Source organism: Artemia sp. Qi Xiang Cuo, chromosome 7 (assembly GCF_049724085.1).
Source record: "Artemia sp. Qi Xiang Cuo chromosome 7, ASM4972408v1, whole genome shotgun sequence".
NCBI classification, from domain to species: domain Eukaryota; kingdom Metazoa; phylum Arthropoda; class Branchiopoda; order Anostraca; family Artemiidae; genus Artemia; species Artemia sp. Qi Xiang Cuo.
Window position 1 is genome coordinate 63261880 of NC_142800.1, and position 22189 is coordinate 63284068.

Consider the following 22189-nt stretch of genomic DNA (forward strand, 5'->3'; position numbering starts at 1 on the left):
GAGCATTCAGGGCTATTTACGTAGATAAAAAATTAGCGACTTTTTCTTTTCAAGACAATAAACCGAAACAGTTTCGTGAGCATTGAGCAGTCTTTTGAGAATTATTTTCCTGTCATGACCGAGACCTTTCTCGGAAAATTGCTGTAAAAAAATAGAACTAAACCAAAAGCCATTTGTAGACAATTCAGCCGTCCTTAAAAAATTCTTCACTATTTCAATTGTTTTTTTCTCCTACTATTTCCAACGTTTATAGAAACAGATTTTGACGGGTGAACATATGTCGTGGTTGTTGACTGAAAGATGTTGTAACTGACATTTTCTTACATTAGAGCTAGTTACCAAAAGCTGCTTGCTAACCGGTCAAACAGTTCGTGGTAACCAACTGCAAGTAAGGAGCGATTTGGCTCAATAGTAACCGAAACTCTAAAACACGGAATTTTAATATCAATAGATACATCAAAAGAATCAGCTAGTTGTGTTGATTGTTGAATATATAAGATTCATCAAGTTTAGTGTTACCCAAAGCTGTTAGCACTTTTAAAAAAGCTTCCACTTGGAATTAAACGGCCCCTGTGTTTCAGAAGCCGTTCTTAAAAAAATTGGGACAAACAGTCAAACTTCAGCGTAAAGAGCAAGGTATTGAGGAGGGGTCAACCCTTCATATACGGTATAGTTCCTGTTCGTTTCGAGTTTTAATGTTGCTCCTTGCTTTTAGTCATAAAGACTGTTTTTTTTATTTAATTCTCAAAGAAAAACACAGTAGGATAGAAATCATGAGCATATCATGATTAAAGTAGGATAGAAAATAAATTATTCTGCTGATTCACCCTTTGAGAAAAGCTTAAAAAAGAGTTTTTGACAATTGTCTCAGAGGTTTGGATATTTAGGATACGAGCTTTAGGAATGACGAGTGACAATGCGTGTGTTTGGGTATCTCTGCTGATTGATTACGATTCACAGATAGTATTTAAATTTTAAGTATTGCATTCTATATTTTTCTAACATACCGCTAGTATTTTGCCAGGTTTCATTACTAGGGCTTATTCATTTACTTTGTTCTAATACATCAACATATTGTAGTGAAACAATTGTAGGGAATCCTTCTATATAAAACAAACAAAGTTGAATGATACGTTTTCCTACACCTGACCCAGGTTATTAAAAAAACAAACAGAATTATAATATTTTTGAAGATTGACTGCTAATTCGTACAAAAATACCATATAATTTGGATAAAAATATATAGATGACATTCAACAAATGGATCTCACACGTTCCCAAATCATAATACACAATTCATTCACTTTCGTTACAGATTTTCTTAACAAAATTGGAAATACTTTTCAGATTTTGGAACTTTTCATACAAGAAAGCGTTTTACGCAGTGAAGATCATCCATTCAAAATGGCAACGTTTCCTCACTAGTAAATCAAACAGTTCGTGGTAACGAACTGTAAGTAAGAAGCGACCAGGCTCAATGGTAACCGAAACTCTAAAAAACGGAATTTTGATACCAATAGATACATCAAAAGAATCAGATTAATTCTGATTTCAAATATATAATTTTCATCAAGTTCAATCTTACCTATCAAACCTTAAATGCCTGAGAATATTTGGCTGATTGTCGAAAAAAGGGTGACAGACCCACTAAAAGCTATTGAACCTTAATGAAAATCCTACCATCATATTCAGCGTATCAGAGAACCCTACTGTAGAGGTTTCAAGCTCCTATCTACAAAAATGTGGACTTTTCCATTTTTTGCCAGAAGAAAGATCATGGATGCGTGTTTATTTGTTTTTTTGTTTGTTGTGTTTCTTTTTCCCAGGGGTTGATCGTATCAACCCAGTCGTCCTAAAATAACGTGGGAGTCTTTAATGGAATGTGAATTAAAAGTTCTAGTGCCCTTTTGAAGTGACCAAAAAAATGAAGGGCAACTAGACCCCTCCCACGCTAATTTTTTTCCCAAAGTCACTTGATCAAAATTTTAAGATAGCCATTTTGTTCAGTATGGTTGAAAATGTCATAACTATGTCTTTTAGGATGACTTAATCCCTCGAAGCCCCCAGGAGGAGGGCAGAAAGTTATGAACTTTACCCAATGTTAACATATAGTATTGGTTATTGGGACCCGGCTCAATGGTAACCGAAACTCTAGAAAACGGTATTTTGATACAAATAAATACATCAAAAGAATTGGATGTTAATGCTGATTTCAAATATATAAGTTTCATCAAGTTTAATCCTACCCATCAAAAGTTACGCGCCTGAGGAAATTTGGCTGATTTTCGAAAAAAGGGGGAAAGACCCCCTAAAACTTATAGAACCTTAATGAAAATCACACCATCATATTCAACGTATCAGAGAACCCTACTGTAGAGTTTTCAAGCTCCTATCAACAAAAATGTGGAATTTTGCATTTTTTGCCAGAAGAAAGATCACGGGTGCGTGTTTATTTATTTTTTTTTTCCAGGGGTGATCTTATTAACCCAGTGGTCCTAGAATATCGTGGGAGGGCTCATTGGAATGGAAATTAAAAGTTCTAGTGCCCTTTTTAAGTGACAAAAAAAATGGAGGGTAACTAGGCCCCCTCCCACGCTCATTGTTTTCCCAAAGTAACCTGATCAAAATTTGTAGATAGCCATTTTGTTCAGCATGTTCGTAAATATTATAAGTATGTCTTTTAGGATGACTTGATCCCCCGAAGTTCCCGGGAGGAGGGCTGAAAGTCATGAACTTTACCCAATGTTAACATATAGTATTGGTTATTGGGAAGTATACCGTACAGACGTTTTAAGTGGAGATTTTTACTGGTAGTGAGGGGGGGGGGGGTTAAGGCAGGGACGTACGCAGGGAGGGGGGGCTCCGGGCCCGGGCCCCCCCAAATCACACCAATTTTTCAATTTACCAAAATTTTCTGATTTTTCTCACAGAATAATGGGTTTGAAGGATTTGCCCCCCCCCCCCAAAAACAAATTGCCCCCCCCCCCCCCCGAAACAAATTCCTCCGTACGTGCCTGGGGTCAGGGGTTATGTAGGAGGATCTTTCCATGAAGGAAGTTTTCATGGGGGAAGAGACATTGTTATGAAGGGGACGCCGAACTTCCCAGCATTATTTAAAAAAAGATCAGAAATTAAATATAAAAAAACAAGTTTTTCTACTGCAACAGCAGCAACATCAAAAATTTAAACGAACACAAAATAGTATATATATGATTGGGTTCACCCCTTAGTTAATACCTCACTCTTTAATCCAGAGGTTTTTTAGTACTTTCATAAGAGCTATTTATTCTAATTAACGGCCTTAGTGATTAAGTGGTCATGTTTAAAGAATTGGAACAAAATTCGAACTTTAGCTTGAAGAGCAAGGTATTAACTAGGGCGCGAACCCCCTAGTATACGTATTAAAAATATATGAATATAGAAGTTCGATACGTAAGTTAATTCGTAAGTTACGTATATTTATCACTAATAAAAACGTTCGTAAATAAAATGAAACAAGTTGCGAGAAAGCCATTTAACCAAATAAAAGTAAATTAATATGAAAATTTTGTTTTAATTATTCATCTACTGTGAGCCAAGATCAAAACCTGCATTTATTGAAAAACGTTCAAAAATTAAATAAAAAAAACAAGTTTTTTAAAATGAAAGTAAGGAGCGACATTAAAACTTAAAACGAACAGAAATTATTCCGTATATGAAAGGGATTTTCCCCTCCTTCAAAACCTCACTCTTTACTCTAAAGTTTTTATTGTTTTAAAAAATAAAGTTGTGAGACAGAGTCAAACTTTAGCGTAAAGAGCGAGGCGTCGAGGAGGGGAAAGCCCCTTTCATATACGGAATAATTTCTGTTCGTTTTAAGTTTTAATGTCGCTCCTTACTTTCAGTTAAAAAAACTTGTTTTTTTTATTTAATTAACAATAATTGAGCCATCGTTATTATGATGGCAAGTATTGGGTTTCAACCAAGGGCAAATAAAAACAAGATTTTATGTCACTGATATATCTAATCAATACAGTGTGATGATTCAACCATACAGCAATGACCTCACTGAAAATATTTTTTGTGGGGGGGGGGGGATTCGTTTTGGTTATAGAGAAAGTTTTTTTTTATAGAGAATCAAACAGTTTGTGGTACGAACTGCAATTAGGGAGCGACTCGACCCAATGGTAATCGAAACCCTAAAAACAAAATTTTGATAACAATAGATAAATTAAAAGAATCAACGTTTTATGCTGATTCTAGAATTCTCTTGTGAATTTTGATTTGGAGGGGGGATGGCTATACCGAGGCAGAAATTATCCATGGAGGAATTATCACCAGGAGAAATTGTCCATGGGGATATTATTACCAGGAAAAATTCTCCATGTGGAAGTTTCCGCAGGAGAAAATTCCATTGGGGGAGGGGGATTTACGGAAAAAAATGTTCCACATTGGGGGTCAGGCAGACTTGAAATTACGATCAGAAATAAAATAAATAACCGATCTTTTTTTCAAATAAAAGTATGATAAGGAGAATTTTTCAGGCGGAATCGCCCACAAGAAATTTTCCGGTGGGAAATTGCAGCGAAGATGGAATTGTCTGGGGTTAATTTCCCAGAGAAAGAAGGATTTTCCGCGGGAGGAACTTTCCAAGGAGGAATTCTTCGTGCAGGCAGGGGAAACTTCCATGGAGAGGGAGGCAGATTTCCCGGCATTAATTGAAAAACGATCAGAAATTAAATAAGAAAAAACGTTTTTTTTAACTGATTGTAAGGGGTAACATTAAAACTTAAAACGAACAGAAATTATTCCGTATATGCAAGGGGCTGACCCCTTCTCAATACCCGCTCTTTACGTTAAAGTTTGGCTTTGTGTCCAAATTTCTTAAGAACGACCACTGCAACACAAGGGCCTTTTAATTAGAATGAGAAGCTTTTTTAAAAGTACTAAGCAACTTTGGCGCAAAGAGTGGGGAATTGAAGAGGGGGCCCTTTCATATATGGAATAATTTCTTTTCGTTTTAATTTTTAATGTTTCTCCTTACTTTCAGTTGAAAAAACGTGTTTATCTATATAAAAAACGAATTTGGTAAAAAAAAAAAAAAAAAAAAAAAAAGGAGAGGGCTCGTTTGAACGGAAATTAAAAGTTATTGTGCCCTTTTTAAGTGACCAAAAGGATCGGAGGGCAACTAGCGTCCCTCGCATGCCCTTTTTTTCCAAAATCGTCCGATTAAAACTTTGAGATAGCTATTGTGGTCAACATAGCTGAAAGGTCCCAAAACTACAACTTTTGAGGGAACTTGACCCCCCCCCACAGCCCCTGGGGATAGACCTTTAAATTATAAAATTTACCCATTGTTTAGGTATGATATTTGTTATTGGGAAGTATACAGACATTTTTCGGGGGGATTTTGTGCCTGATAATTTACATGCGGATAATTTTCCGTGTGGATGGAAATTTCTGGGAGGTAAACTTTCCAGGCTAAATTTCACACAGGGGGGATTTGACAGAATTCCTGTACAAAATTCTTTTATTTGTCTTACATTCTTTTTGTTACCTCAATTTTGCATGTGAAGATGTTCCGGGAGAATTGTCCGGGGAAAATTGTCAGTGTGTTTGGAATTCCGTGAAAAAATTCCCAAGGAAGGGGGGATTTCCGGAGTAATCGGAAAACGATTAGAACTAAAAGTCTTTTTCAAATGAAAGTATGCTAAGGAGAAAATTTCAGGCTGAATCATTTGCACGAAATTTCACGGAGGGGGGAGGAGGGATTTTGAGCGAGGATGGAATTGTCTGGAAGAAATTTTACCGGGGGAGGGGGTTTTTTACGTGGGAGGAACTCTCCACTGAGTAAATCCCGTGGGGGGGAGGGATTTTTCATGGAGGCTGAGGCATATTTACCGGCATAATTTGAAAAACGATCAGAAGTTAAACAAAAAAAAAAGTTTTTTTTAACTGAAAGTAAGGAGGAATATTAAAACTCTAAACGAGCAGAAATTATTCCGTATATGAAGGGGTGTCCCCCTTCTCATCAACTTGCTCTTTATGCTAAAGTTTGACTGTTTGCCCCAAATTTTTAAAAACGACCCCTGAAAGGCAAAGGCCGTTTAATTAGAATAGAAAGCTTTTGATAAAAGTGCTAAGAACTTTAGTGGGAAGAGCAAGGTATTGAGGAGGGGGCACCCCTTCACATACGGAATAATTTCTGTTCGTTTTGATGTTTTAATAATGCTCCTTACTTTCAGTTCGACTAAGAATGTTGCTAGTCTTACATCTGAACCACAGAATACAACAAGAGTGAGTTACGTGACTAGAAAAATAGGCCCGTTAGTTGGGAGTTCGTTCCCGGATTCTGTTCGTCAAGCTGAAAACTTAAAACTTAAAAATCGTATTTAAAAGTTTTTTTCTGGAATTTGGTAATGTTAAACGTCCGAGAGAAGGCTTCTTTTCTTTCTTTTTGATTTATTGATTGTTTTTATCATTTGATATGTATATATTTTTCAATAGTTGAGTGTTTTCCCTTCTTTTTCTTCTCTATTAATAATGTTGTTACCCTCTTTTGTATTTTCGAATTGGCACGATGAATTGGCATGAGGTCACTCATATTCAACCGGTCACTTTTTCGAGTATATTTTCTTCTTTAATACGACTTGTTGTCATAATGAGTTTTGTTCATGTTAATAAAATCATTTAAATCGAATCGAAAATTTTTTAACTTTTATGCTACCTTTTGAATTTGTGGGTCGTTGGGAGGGTTATTTTGAACTGCTGAACGTGGGTATTTTCTCTTCCTAATATATTATGTTGTGATCAAAGACCTTAAATTAAATAGTCACTTTTGTGACTATTACAGGAGTCACGACGATAAAAATCGTCGGAAATCCCTCCCCAAGCAAAAATACAACTAACCTTTTGTTCTTTCTTTGATAATTCCGCTCAGCATCCCATCTCCCAAAATATTTTTACCAACCACTTGAAACTCATAAAGTGTGCCTGGTTGGAGGTTATGGATGATATACTTGGTCATTCCAGGTGCAACATCAACGGGGGTCCATTTATCAGCAGTCTCCAGCTTATACCTACAAAAGTTTTCTTTCTAATAAACGTTAGAGAGTCTGGTTTTTATATTATTTTTTTTTTGGAGTGAAGCAATAAATAAGCCCTTCGTTTGGCAAATAAAATTTGATAATGAATGTGAAAAAAAGAACAACATCATTAAAGGAAGAAACAGTCGGAGATAATAATAGGAAAGAAGTACTGATTGAGGGGGTTAGCGGTTAAACTATTGGTATATATTTTTTTTTTCTATCAAAATAAATCTATCTCTCATGATAAGAATAAAGAATAGAGTAATTTAGGAAAAAAGGCGTGAATTCCTTAATTTAAAGGAAACTAAAAGATATTATCCTGTCCGAAACGAAAAAGTATATTTCCAATTTTTGTTGCTTTAATAAAGTAAACATAAGGTTTTCAAGCTTTTTACAGGAGCAGTATTATGTTCAAGGATTTATTATATGATGAAAATCAACAAGAATGACAGTGGACAATTCAATTACAGGGTTTTAATTCGTTTAACAGTTATGGCAAAAAACTTACCAGAAAAAATAAGATAATTAGATAATATAAAATAAGATAATAAAACACATTATGCTTTGCGGTGCTTATGTTCAAGTTGTCACTAACTTCACCTATATGGCTCCATGGATGCGAAACTGGGTAGCCGAATTGCGAATGCTTCTTCTGTCGTGGGAAGACTCAATACCTTTTGGAAAACGCCTAGGCACACGAAGTTGTGCATATGCAGCACATCCATGAGCTCTATTCTGCTCTACGTGGCTAAGAAATGGCCCCTCAAATCCACCAACTTGGGTTTGATGAACGCCTGTCAGACAAAACAACACCGTCGAATCGAGGGGATTCGATATAAAGATTGTGTGAGTAACAAATGGCCCTTACTCACCAACTGCCATTCCCAACTCAGACTGCCCAATGAACCCTCAGATGGTTCGGACACCGCCTTCGGATGCCACCAGCACCTCCTGCACGAATAGCACACGACTTGGACCCCGCGTCCCATGGTTGGTCGCCCTCATGGGGCAGACCTTGGACCAGGTGGTGGGGTAGCCTAAAGAAGCTCCTAAATATGACCGACATTGCCGATGACGAGGCTCTCCTCATAGCAGCAGATCGGTCCACCTGGAGGACTAAAATTGCGATGCTCTCTACGCCACCAACCATTTGGCAGGAGTCATAAGTTAGGTAAGTCAAGTATCAAATGTATTGGTCATCAAAAGGCAAAGCATGTTTCCTGTTTGAATCTGGGATGTGGCCTCAATTTTTAATATCCAAACCATTTTGACAAGGCGGTAGTCTCATTTTTGAAAAAAATGTGTTTTTAAAGCAGTTGGAAAATGAAGAATAATGTAGCCTACTTGCGCGTAGTTAATTTAATTTCAGGCATTTACCCAGATTGACTAGGAAAGTTACACCCACTAAGTATAAATTATGTTTCAGCAAATGACATTGATCAAATCCACGTGAAGAGTTTGCCATTTAGTTTAGAAGCATTTACTGTTTAAATTTTTACAATTCATATTCTTTACATTTTCAAAACTTCTCCCTTGGTCAAATACTCTAGAAAAAATATACGAGTAATTAAAAAAAAGCAAAACTATTTTTCCCCTTATACGAGTATTTAGGCGTCTATATTCTTTCAAAAAGGAGTCCAAGTGCCATAGCGATTCAAACACAGGCAGCCCTGAAAGGGTTTTCGTGGGTAGGCTAATATTTGATTTGGGTTTCTTCTTTTTGGGTATACCTTCAATAAATAACTAATGACAAATTATAAAATCCTAAAATATTTATAGTAGTATACTGCCCTTTGAGTCAGTTACTACTTTCACATAACTTTATTTGTTTTTATCTTTGTCTTGCTTTTCAACAAATTTTTCTAGTTCTATTTTTGCCAAGTTTCTCAAGTTCGCCTCTCCATAGGTCTGGTCTGATAAATCTATGGATATTGAATAATATTCGATTGCACTTGAAACCTGCTCATACGAAATATACAAAAACGAAAGATTTGTCCCTTGGAAATACTAATTTTTGAAAATTATTGAAGAAGAAAGAACCTTCCCCTAAATAAAAATTTATCATACGAGACTGTTCAATAAGGTTAATGAATGTCAAAAATTCCACAGCGGATCACATTTACGTTTTAAATACCAGCCGAAACAAAGACCGAATAAAAAAAACATGTGTTTCTACTTAAGCAGCTTTTGCAAAGACTGGTAACCATGCATGTTGGATAACTTGGGAGGACGGGCATATATTATGACCTGGGGATTGTCAAGATGTCTCCAGGATTTCAAAGCCTAAATTATGATTACCACTCATATACATTTAGTAATATATACATGTACACACATACATACATATAAATATAGTACACAGCATTGCGCAGAGTAGTCTTTCAGCAAAACGTACTACAGCATTTTGTTTCAATAATTGCCTGACTTTCCTATCTTCTATGAAGTAAATATGCTGCTCTGTGTATTATCTACTTTCCCACACATTTTCAAAAGTCTCATATAATCCCTTTCACTTTGAGCATGATTCGGTGGGAAAGAAACGAATTTCCTCTTCAGGCCTCTTAGTCTTGTTCAATTTTGGATTTTGATCCCCACAGCATAATAAGCGATCCGATGAGAAACCGACCACCTTTGTTCTCTTTTCACATTTTATTCCAACCATGTCTTTCATGCCAAAAATCTATATCAATTATAATTTTGGAGTAGAAATGGAATTCAAACGAGCTTTCCCTTGAAAAAATTTGCTCACACAGGGTAACAATACATACATACAGTACAACGTAACAATACAACGTATGTTTAAAAGCCAGCGGCCATACGTAGAAAAACAAACGCAAAAAAAGTCAATAACGCCCAACAAATTTAAATCACTGCCTTCCCCGCTTCCACGCTCTTATATTCTCTGTATAGATCCTTTTATTCATAAATTTATTTCTTTTGTTTCGGAATTCTTTATTTTTTTTTTTCTTTAATAGTTATTTCTTTATTCCATTTTCATTTATTCATACATTTTTTTTAATTTTCCTTACAAACCCTCCTATAGTAATAATTAGGTCTCTCAAAGTAGACCTCAAAGTGCTTGGGAGCAGTGGCATATCCCTTCGAAAAAAAAATAGTTAGTATATTTGTGAAGGTGTAGACCAAAGACATGAATGCGAAGTGAGGCTTCCAGGCCTGGAATGAAAAAGCACTATACACCAATTCAAAATATATTGTTTGCCTGTTTTAGTTGAAATCTTTGGTATTCATCGAATTTAATCAACAATGGTTGGCCTCCACACCCCAAATTTTGAAAGGAAACTTTTCCGCTAGCCTCCATGCTTTGTATTAATGATAACTAAATTTACGTAGTTTAGCTGGAAAACAATTCATTTAATGAGACAGGCTTAATTCTGCATTAAAACCATTCCAAAAGTAGAGCTTAGTAATGATTGATTTACTGATTCGGTTAACGATTTGCACCCAATTAATGTGAAATGTTTACTTGCAATGTTCTCCTTTAATAAGGGATATGTGCATTCTATTTATCGCATGGGAAAATACACAAAATTAAATGTGATTCAGCAAAAGACTGTTTTCATCATTAAACCAAACAAATGTTGGTGTTGTTAGTGTTAGATGCTATTATGGATCTTAAACAAATAATTAGATATAAATTTATTTAGGTGGCTGAACATAAATTAAAATTACAAGAAAGAATTGTGGAAAAGGCCCTGCCACTTTTATTTACCGATTTTACTTAAACACTGAAGCAGATGACATGAGATGTTTTGCTGATGTCTACTTCTAGCTCATAGCAGCCAAGCATAGAAGTATTTTTTGATTCTTTAAAAAAAAACTAAAAAAACTAGTTCTATTTCTGGATCCCTGAACAGGAGTTAGCATTCATATTTGTGCTTCGGCTTTTCATTCTAAATATTAAAACATTCATTTTTCAACAAAAAACTTTATCTGGGTTATCAAAAAGTTCAGCTTCAGTTTTGAAGCCTATGATAATTAAGCTCGAGACAGTACACATATTTTTATGGTAGATACAAAATAACTTTTCCGTCACATCGAGATTAGTTACAGGTTGATTAAAATATAATAATTCTAATATGTTTTTTTTTTTATCTAGTTATATAAGAAGTTCAACTTAAATTCTACTTTTTTTAATAAACGTGAATTAACCTTAGAACCAAGGACTTTACTTTTACTTTTTTTTTACTTTACTATTACTTTTACTTCTAATTCACTGCAATAAAAACTTTTATAAGAGACACACGCATAGTAACTTTTCAATAACATCAGTATTAGCAACAGAGGAATTACAACATCAATTACTGAAATTTCAAATTTTTTTTATTGGTCTTAAATTATTACCATATTTGGTAATCTTGAGTATAGTCTGTGCCTCCACTATACCCAGGAAGCCACTCAACCTCCACTGAAAATTCCATCGCCTTAGCAGTGACATTATACGGTGCATGAGGGGTCGTTCCTTCAATAAGAATATGTGTCCTTGTAGTAATTGCTGCTACTTCATTTTGAACAACACACTCGTAGAAACCAAAGTCAGTCCGTCGAAGAGTGGTAATTATTAAATATCCATTTTCGATTCTCGCTCTGTCACGAGGAAGTGCTCGTCCATCTACCTAGAATTTGAGATATGCATGTCTAAAACGGATCTTATGATGTTTCTGGTAATCCTAACGATAATAACGCGAATTTCCAGCACTTCAAAACGTGTTCATATCAGCGTATATTGTGCATCCCCTCTCAGAGTTTATTTTTGGGGGATTAGATGGAGGGGGGGGGGGGAAATTAATTCATTGGGGTAGCAGAAACCTGGGACATTATCTAAAGATTAGTAAATTTCGAAGGGTCTGGGTACAAAGCGGTACCCTAGGGCAGTGGTTCTCAACCCCTTGGGGCTACGCAAAAATTTTTAGGGGATACGCGGCCGGCCAACAAAAAAATAAAACCACCCTTTAACTCTAGGACTGGCAATTTTATTTGTATTTTAGCTACAGTCTACTTAGTACCGGTAACTGAGATGTTTTGTGGGTAAAATGGGGTACAGTGTCTAAATAAGTTTGAAAACCACTGCCCTAGGGCATGTATCTGGTCTGTCGTGATGCTAGCAGCAAATATATCAGCTCATTCTATTTTTGTTAACATGCTTGATACCTCTAATAGATAATAAAATGATTATAGTCCTTACGGTTGCGTTTCACTTTCGGACTACATACTAAAAATACTTCATCATGAGGAGTAAACCTAGCGACACAATGCATAGACCCTCAGGTGGTGGTTTACTGTATTTAGAATCCAAAACGGCACATTATATATTAAAACTAAGTGGGGAGTGAGCCTAGGTGCACAATCCACCGGCCCCAGATTGTGGTAAAACATTTACATGAAGCTGCGGTAAAATACAAAGTCGGGGGGGGGGGGGGGGTAAATTAGCTGCAAAGTATACAGACTCTTATTATTGCGGAAAATTCCCTATTTAAAGTCCATATTCAGTGTGTTGCGGTTTTCACGAATCTCATCACCGACTGCTAAATCAATTCATTTGTAAGGCTACTTAATTGTGGTGGCCGTTTATCCCCCCCCCCCGGAAAATTTCCCCCGCGGAAAATACCCCTTTAAATTACCCCCATCCACCCCCCGTGGAAAATACCTCCCCCCTGGAGAATACCCCCCCCCCGTGGGAAATAAGGCTTTACAAATTTGAGAATTTTATTTGATTTTTTTTCCGTAAGGGGAAGTAATTTTGGTACTTGTGTATTATGCACCACTCACTGAAGTTTACGTTTTGTAAAACTCGAGAACAAACCTGTTTCAGCTTAGCGCGAGACAACACAAAGAGATGTGACAGAATATATGGCAAATATATAATTTGGGTTATACATAAGGGGGGGGGGGTCAAGTATTTGGACAGTTTGAAGTCAGAAAAAAATTCTTTCTATTTGTGGCCACTAAAAAATTACAGAAGAATAGCGAGGTATCTGGAAATTTTGTTAACTAAAAATAAAAATCTCAGTATAAAGTAAATGTAATGTTTCATATGTTTTTTCCAAGTGTTAAGTGTTTTTTTTTCAATAACCGTTTTTCCAAGCATTAAGTACTATTATTAGGTTAATGTATTGTTTCATTTAAGTATTTTATGATGATCGCTGAACAAAGTTTATGTTATTAAATAAAAAAAAAAGTTTTTTTTAACTGAAAGTAAGGAGTGACATCAAAACTTAAAACGAACAGAAATTATTCCGTATATGAAAGGAACTGTCCCCTCCTCAACGTCTCGCTCTTTACGCTAAAGTTTGACTCTTTCTCACAACTATATTATTTAAAACGATAAAAAACTTTAGCATACAGAGCTAGACGTTGAGAAGGGGACAGCCCCTTTCATATATAGAATAATTTCTGTTCGTTTTAAGTTTTAATGTCGCTCCTTACTTTCAGTAAGAAGTAATAAATATATGTATATAATATATATGTATATTTTATATATGTATATAAGTATATAAATATATTTTTTATTAGTAATATATATATGTAACTTACGAATTAACATACGTAACGAACTTCTATATTCATATTTTTTAACACGTATATTAAGGGGTTTGCCCCCTAGTCAATACCTCGCTCTTTACGCTAAAGTTCGAATTTTGTTCCAATTCTTAAAAAATGACCCTTTAATCACAAAGGCCGTTATTAGAACAAATAGCTCTTATGAAAGTACTAAAAAAAAAACTTTAGCTTAAAGAACGAGGTATTGACTAGGGGGCGAACCCAATCATATACGTAATGATTTCTGTTCGTTTTAAGTTTTGATGTTGCTGCTTACTTTCAGTTGAATAACTTTTTTTTCTATTTAATTTCTGATTGTTTTTTAAATAATGCTGGGAAACCCGGTACCCCCTTCATAGCAATGTCCCTTCCCCCATGAAAACTTCATTTATGGACAGATCCTCCCAGATAACCCCCGACTCCCCCCCCCCTACCAGAAAAATCCCCCCTGAAAACGTCTGTATGCTTCCCAATAACCAATATGAGCATGGGAGGGGGCCTAGTTGCCCTCCATTTTTTTTGTCACTTAAAAAGGGCACTAGAACTTTTAATTTCCTTTCGAATGAGCCCTTCCACGATATTTTAGGACCACTGGGTCGATACGATCACCCCTGGAAAAAAAAATGAAGGTTCATTTTTATTAAGGTTCTATAGCTTTTAGGGGGTATTTCCCCCTTTTTTCGAAAATCGGGCAAATTTTCTCAGGCGCGTAACTTCTGATGGGTAGGACTAAACTTGATGAAACTTATATATGTGAAATCAGCATTAAAGTCTGATTCTTTCGATGTATCTATTGCTATCAAAATGCCATTTTTTAGAGTTTCGGTTACTACTGAGCCGGGTCGCTCCTTACTTACAGTTCGTTACCACGAACTGTTTGATTTTTGCCTTTCATTTATGTTATTTTACTATGTTCATGGCCGTATATTTGGCTTTAAAATACACTTCTCCATATATCTATCTAATATGCAGAATACTTGTACCAATCACATTTCGCATGCAGACCCGCTATACTTTACCCCCCCCCCCTCTAATATGCAAATCTGTAGCCCAAGTTTATTTCTAAAGCAACGAACAAACTAACGTAAAAACTGGTGTGTTCTCGAATTTACACAGCGTAAATTTGAGTGAGTGGCGCATAATACACAAGCACCAAAATACCTCCCCCCTACGGAAAAAAAACTCAAATAAAATTCTCAAGTTTGGAAAGCCTGATTTTCCACAGGGGGTATTTTCCAGGGGGGGGATATTTTCCGTGGGGGGTATTTTCCGGGGGGCATTTTACACAGGGGGGGGGGTATTTTTCGGAGGGGTATTTTCCGGATGGGAATTCGCCAGGGAGGGGGGGGGGTAAACGCCTAGAACCCTTAATTGTGTAGTCTGTATCAATTTTATTTGTTTTTATCGTCGGAGCAAACAAAGTACATGATGAATTTCTATGACTTTCTGTACAGGACGCTCACCAGAGTATGTGTGATTTTACTAATATCGTTGACTTTTCTTTCTTTTCAATACTTATTTCCCTGTTTTAGTGCACGCTTTTCGAAAGTAAAACAAAAACCTCAAATGAATAGGCGGATGAGAAAAATCTTTTGTACAGCAAACGACTTTCTAAACAAATACACTGGCGCCATATTTCATTTTGTTCATTCAAATATGACGTCATAATTTTGAATGAATTGTTTCTATTCCTGTAAGGGAGCCAAATATTTCTTCCACCTCGCAAAATGTAATGGTATCATTGTGTTTTACAGCCAATCGAACTGGGTTAGGATTATCAATTTGCTTGCAAGAAAACAAGTTCGCTTTTCCCGATAAGATGGAATATCCTGAAGGGATAAATAAAAGAAAATGCTTCCTATTTCCTCTAAAAGCCAAATTGGAAAGAAAGGCAATTTTGGACAGTCTTGAAATAGATACGAATCGGAGTTTGGGGTAATCGAATAAAAGAGTGAGAAACAACAAGAAAATTTCCCTGCCTCTTCTTCTCTTATTGAAGAAGAAAAAGAAAACTCTTTGCATTGTTGAAATCATCCTCTTTTCTTTATCATGCTGACTTAATCATTAGCCAAGTCAGCATGCAAAAGAGCAGAACAGGAGTTTAAGAGTTCTTTATTGCGCTACATAATTTTTGGGTTGTTAAATTTTAAAAACCTGCTCAGAAAAAAAAGCGTAAAGCTTTCATGGTGAGAAAAAATCACGATGGAATAAAAAAGCCGATTTTTAGAACCCAAAGATTAGTACTGTTTTGAATTTGCTGTTTTAGCCCCTACTTGTTGCCTCTGTTCACCCAATCCACAAAACCCTTTCCCTCCTCAATCCACAACGAAACGACCCCCGCACAGAGTTGCAGTGCCTGTTGATAAATTTCAGCCGGTACGCTGTGCCCATCAGCGGTTAGCGAAAAGTTTTATTCCCAGTTTTGTGAAAATGTATAACAAAAATCAGAAGGACTGATTAGTGTTTTTTATGTATTTGATTTTTAATGTGACTATACCAAAGAAATTTGGCAGTGCTATGAAAATTTTGTTGAGAATAAAAGTTTATGTATCTGTTCAGATACACAGAAAGGCCTGGCATCCTGCCATCAGAGTTTGAGTATGCAAGGTACTTTAAGGTCCCGGCCCAAGACCCTTTTAAGAGTTACCATTAACTTTGTTGACTTGTATTTGGACCCAATAACTAGGACCTATCTTTAACATACCTATAAGCCGTAATTAGTCTTATGAAGCAATATCTTCTCGATAAACCTGTGTTTCTTAGTGGCAACCTACTTACTCGATATATGGAAAAAGATCTTAAAGAACAATTTAAAGCAAACTAAAACTTCATAAAAAGGGGTAAGTAGTCGCGCTTTAATAGATTGGGATGGAGGAGGAGCTAATGTAGCCGTGTTGGCCTCAAGTGGCTTGATGCTCCAGTGAACTTTTAGTAACAGTATTTATTCAGGATGGTAACTGTCAAGAAGAAGAGGGTGCCATAAAACAATTACTCTTTTTGCAATACAAAGGAATGGGTGAAGACAAATTTTACATACTTTTCAACCACCTCCCTCAAGACCCGAAATCCTGATTAAAAGCCTGACCCTAATCCTGTTGCAAATTCACTCTCTTAAATTTGCTACATTTGTACATATTACTAGCAGTTATAGGTGTCCAGGGTCAGGACTTAAGAGGAAGGATAATGACAAATCCTTAGGAAAAGACTGACATCGATTTGAAATTTTCAGTATTTTTGTGTTTGTCTTTCACCTTCCGAAATGAGTAGTAGAATTTCCCTGTTAGCTTCTAAGCCTCCTAAGCTGAAATTATATAGCCTGAATAGCGGTATACTTGGTGAGTCATACTCTCAATTTGAAAAAAAAGTTAATTGTTCTTACAATTATGACTGACACTTTTTAACGGTATTATCCACATGTAGGGTGCCTATAAAAAGGTAATTTGCGGTCGTCATAAATAGATTTTGTTTGTAAATTTTGGTTTTTGAGAATCCTATGTTATTTGTGAGAAAAAATTAAATTAAAAGATAGAATAAATAGATTTAAGACCAAAATCATCAGAGGAAAAAATAGAAAAATTTTAAACTTAATTCCTCCGTCTGTCCAACCCAATAGCAATGAATCTACAAAAAGAAAAGAAAGAAAAACCAAGAAAAAAAATTGATTGGTCAAGAGAAGCAAAAAGTGAAGCCAGAAAAGGGAAGACTGAAAAAAAAACTACATTTCAAACGAAGAATCAGAATACACTTTGTTGGCCACTCATTATTTACATGAACTGGTTTATTAGCTCTTGCTATTAATATATTTCCTTTGTGGTTAGTCTTGAACCTTTCAGCATAGTTGACCACTAAGTGGCCAACAATTTGTTTAAAGGTCAGCCAGGAATGATCCTCTTTCCAAATCATTATCAGATATATATTGCTTGTTAATAAAAAAAAAAAAACAATTTCTTAAACAGATTTCATAATGAAGGAAAATCTGATAGACAGATGAAGTGAATAATGAAGGATAATGAAGGAAATGATAGGAAATGATAGGAAAACATAATGAAGGAAAATCTGATAGACTAACTAAAAGGCTCTGGTATCCCTAGTGTCGTTCTTTAGCCGCAATTGTAAAATTTTTTAAAGCATAAAATAAGAAGAAAGTTACCGTAACCCCAAAGGATGGTCATCAATCTTAAACAAAGATATAAATCCAGTAGAAAACCGAAATCAAAAGTAAATTACTGGATAGATGTCACTATTTTGCATGATTTAACATCTTTTAGAAGAGTAGATAAAGTCTCACACAAACTACGGTCAATTGCCATACGTATTAAATTTGGTTTAGTCTAAATCCGTGATTCCTTAAAGTGGGGCACACGCCCTACCGGTGGGGCATGGGAATATTTTGGTGGGCCATGGGGGTACGTGCACCCTTCAGTTGACAATACTGTAGAGCCCAAATTAAAAAAAATATATAAACATTTTTCATGTAAATGATGTCACATTCACATGCATCACCAATTGAAACTAATTCAGGGATGATAACTGTTATTTTCGTTAATTTTAATGGTAAAAGTTTTTTGCGAAATCAAATTTATAGAGATTTCAAAAAAGTATCCAGAAGGCCCAGGAAGATGGTGTCAGATCGAAATCAAACCTACCCGATTGGAACCGCTATAGTCGAAAACGCTTAAAAAGAGAATTGAAGTCTCTCATCTTGAGCAGCACTTGAGCAGCATGGAAAATCCCTTTTTTGCATTGGAAGCAGTGATGCGTCTCCTTTTTTTCAAATTTGTTAAAGCATAATAGAAGTAGTGTTGGTATATCCTTTTTAAGAAATAATGGAGGCAGCTTGAAAAAAAAATAACTTTTTTTAATTGTAATAAGTGATGCGTCTCCTTTTTTTCAAATTTGTTAAAGCATACTAGAAGTAGTGTTGGTATATCCTTTTTAAGAAATAATGGAGGCAGCTTGAAAAAAAAATCCCTTTTTTTCATTGTAAGCAGTGATGCGTCTCCTTTTTTTCAAATTTGTTAAATCATACAATAAGTAGTTTTGGTATATCCTTTTTAATAAATAATTGAGGCAGCTTTAAAAAAAAATCTGGGAATAAATTTGACCCACCCCCTCTAGTAGGTTAAACTAGCGTCTCTGAGATTAATACTTAATTATCATCTTTAAATATAAATTATAAACACAGTATTCTATCTTAATAAATTAAATCGTTAAATTCCAATATTCAAACCGAGCGATCGCTGATGCTTAATTCTCCAAAAGAAAAAAAAGACAAGTATTGAATGGAATGTAACACAAGTGAAAGAAAAATAAGAAAAAAAGTGAAGACATGAGGGACAGAGAGAGAGAGAGAGATAGAGAAAGAGACAAAGAGAGAGAGAGAAAATGAGGGAAGGGAGTGTGGATATTAAAATTACATGCTAAACATTTAGCTAAAGTAAATACTAATGACAATCCAATTTTATCTCACCCTTCTCCAAGTTATAACTGGAGGAGGTGAGCCTTGTCCTTCACACGGTAAAGTAATCTCTTCGTCAGCTCTCTTTTGGTACACAGGTTTTGGCTTCACAGTAAACATAGGTGGCTCTCTAACCAACACGTCAATCCTTGCTGATGATCCAGCCGTGCCATGGTAATTAAACGGCGTACATGTATAGTGCCCCTGGTGTTCCATCGTAACCTGAAAAATGACAATAAAACGATAATTGAATGAAAATAAATAAAATTCTGATTTGAATATTACATTTCATTTGGGAATAATAACAATTATAATATTATTAGGAATAGGATCCAGCGATATAAAATTAATTGGAGGCAATTAAAACCACTCGCTAAATATTCTTTAAAAACTATCCTGCGTAATTAAAACTGGGATATTTCTTGAAGACTGGATTTTGATTGATCTTTAAAACTTAATGCTACTGTATGCACAATGCCAAAATTGATGCTACAGTTGCTAAGGATGCAACTGTATGGTATTAATTCCTAGAACATCCTTCAGTCTTAAGAAATATAACAGTGACAGCAAGAAGCTATAAAGAAAGAAAAGATATCAAGTGTTTAGAACCTTTCTAAAATATTCCAAAATCAAAACGAAAATTGACATAGCATCCAGTCTACCGTTATCTATATTATTATCAACCTAAATAGATAGATCAAGGAGGCACACTTGTGCCTCTTTAAAGATGCGACCCACCACAATGTTAAGCGATTTCCAGTCCTAGCGGTCGCAGAGAGACGGCGGTGATTAAATTTTGTAGCATAAGCTCAAACTAAGAAACATGCAAAATTTCACCCCCTCCGACTTTATCTTCATGGGGGAAAGTGGGCCGGAAGTTTCGACCCTCCGACCACAACCTCCCTTTCACGTTGTCCGATTGGTCTGAAATTTAGAGGTTAAGCTTTCCTAGGGCCCGGGAGCTTATCTTCGAAATTTCAGCTCAATCCGATCACTCCTTCTCTGTTTTCCGAAAAACAAATATAGCCACTTAATGTTCATTTCTCTTCTTTTTTTTATCAGCCACGCCTACAGGCCACAGTTGGCAACGGATCCGGGTGAATGAGGACTCATTCGAAGCGGAATTCGACCTGTTAGGGCCTTTTGATATTTTCAGACCGAAAAAATTATCCCCCGAATTTACATTTACGAAAAACCTCGTTTTCTTATAAGAGCCCATGTTAATTTTTCCCACCACAGCCTCCCTTTAACGTTGTCCGATCAGGCTGAAATTTAGACGATAAGCTTTCCTGGAGCCTGGGAGCTTATCCTCAAAATTTCAGCTCAATCCGATCCTTCCTTCCCTATTTTCCAAAAACCAAATATCAAGTTTTGTGGGGATTTGCTTGCGTCAAAAATAGATACGAGAGACTAAAATAATATAGCAAGTGTCTCTGTGGTACAAAGGTCGCTGTTCCTGACTGTCAGGCGGAATATCCGGGTTCGATTCCCTGTCAGAGACAATTTTTTATATGCTGAATTTAAAGTTTAAAAAAGAAACTCAGTTTCTTTTTTAAATCCACTTATCCTCGAAATTTCAGCTCAATCCGATCACCCCTTCCCTGTTTTCCAAAAAACAGATATAGCCACTTAATGTTCATTTCTCTTCTTTTTTTTTTATCAGCCACGCCTACAGGCCACAGTTGACAACGGATCCGGGTGAATGAGGATTCGAAGCGGAATTCGACCCAGCAGGGCCTTTTGATATTTTCAGACCGAAAAAATTATCCCCCGAATTTACATTTACGAAAAACCTCGTTTTCCCATAAAAGCCCATGTTAATTGTTGAAATTCCTAAAAGCTAAGTATTTCAACATTAGATCAAAATAGATCAAAATAGTCCTCTCAACCTGACAAGACCGACTGCAAGCTTCCAAAAATTCCAGCTCCTTCCCAGAAGTTTTTTTTTGTCGAAAAACAAAATCTTACTTTGTATTTGCTTGCCTCGAAAATAGATTACAGAGACTTTGACAAAAAAACCGTTATCCTTGCACACAATCATCTAACAGTTAGTCAAGCAATAATAAGTAATAAACTGTACAAAAACGTGCAGAAAATATTTGAAAAAAACTGCGTTTTCTAAAGAGTTAAAGAGGCTGAGTTACAAGGTCGAACCTTAAAGCGTACAGGGATTAGGATGCACAGTTGGGGGGCTGCCTCCCACAAAACCTCCCACTTTCGCAGCCTCTTTCGTTAAGGTTTTTTTAAGTCCTGTACCCTGCAATCAATTGGTCGTACCAATACGCAGGGTTGCCAGAAAGTCAAACAAAAAACAAGCCCGAGCCTCTGAAAAACAAGCCAAAATACGCCCGAGCCTTTAAAAACCAAGACTGCCATCATGGTCAGTTCCTGAAGTTCTAGAATGGCCCAACTTTGTGTGTTTCAAAGCAATTTTCGGTCAAAAAAAAATTTTTTGCGGGTCGCGGTGTGTGCCACAACACGCGCATGGTCCGATAAGTGTTATTGGATTAGTTCTAGATCAGTTTTTTTGTCAGGTTATTTCAAACTTAGCACCAATCTTTCGAAACAAATACGGCAAAAAAAGGTGGTCCTAATTAAATCAAACTTCGCAAAAATCTCTCAAAACAAATACACAAATGCAGTCCAAACTTTTTGTTAATTCCTTAACTTCTTTCAAAATCCTCATCATTTGGTCAGTGACAAAATTGTACTACGAAAATGCTACAAATTGAAGCATGTGCTACAGTGCTACACATGATGAAATATTGCTAAAATAGTTCTTTCGTGCTAAAGTCAGAAAAAGTTTTGCCCCTAATCTAATTCTGCTTTTACCTTGGTTGCTTACCCTTTATTTATTTTCCTCCACTTTTACGGAAGAACATCGATTTATGTGATATGCGAAAATTCATCTGTTTTTAGCTGCAGTTTTATGCGTCATAATGGTTAAACAGCTGTGAACTCTGTTTATTAATTTTCAGAATTTAATATGACTTATTACAATGAATACGCTAGTAAAAACCACAAGCCGAAGACATACAATATCTTTGGTTTATTATCGCATAAAAAATTTTGGTACACGTTATTTGGTACAGTTGCAACGCAATAT

General features: G+C 35.9%; 1 protein-coding gene across 8 annotated transcripts in view; it reads right to left on the reverse strand.

Moving 5' to 3' along the window:
• Nucleotides 1-22189, reverse strand: part of LOC148950561 (protein turtle homolog B-like) — a 380785-nt gene that overhangs the window by 42665 nt on the left and 315931 nt on the right. For all 8 annotated transcript variants that reach the window (XM_089092492.1, XM_089092489.1, XM_089092493.1 and 5 more), the window contains exons 10-12: nucleotides 19096-19305; nucleotides 11430-11701; nucleotides 6889-7058 (exon numbers count right to left, since the gene is read on the reverse strand). In XM_089092492.1, coding sequence (XP_088948618.1) covers nucleotides 6889-7058; nucleotides 11430-11701; nucleotides 19096-19305 — 652 coding nt within the window. The remainder of the gene's footprint in view (nucleotides 1-6888; nucleotides 7059-11429; nucleotides 11702-19095; nucleotides 19306-22189) is intronic.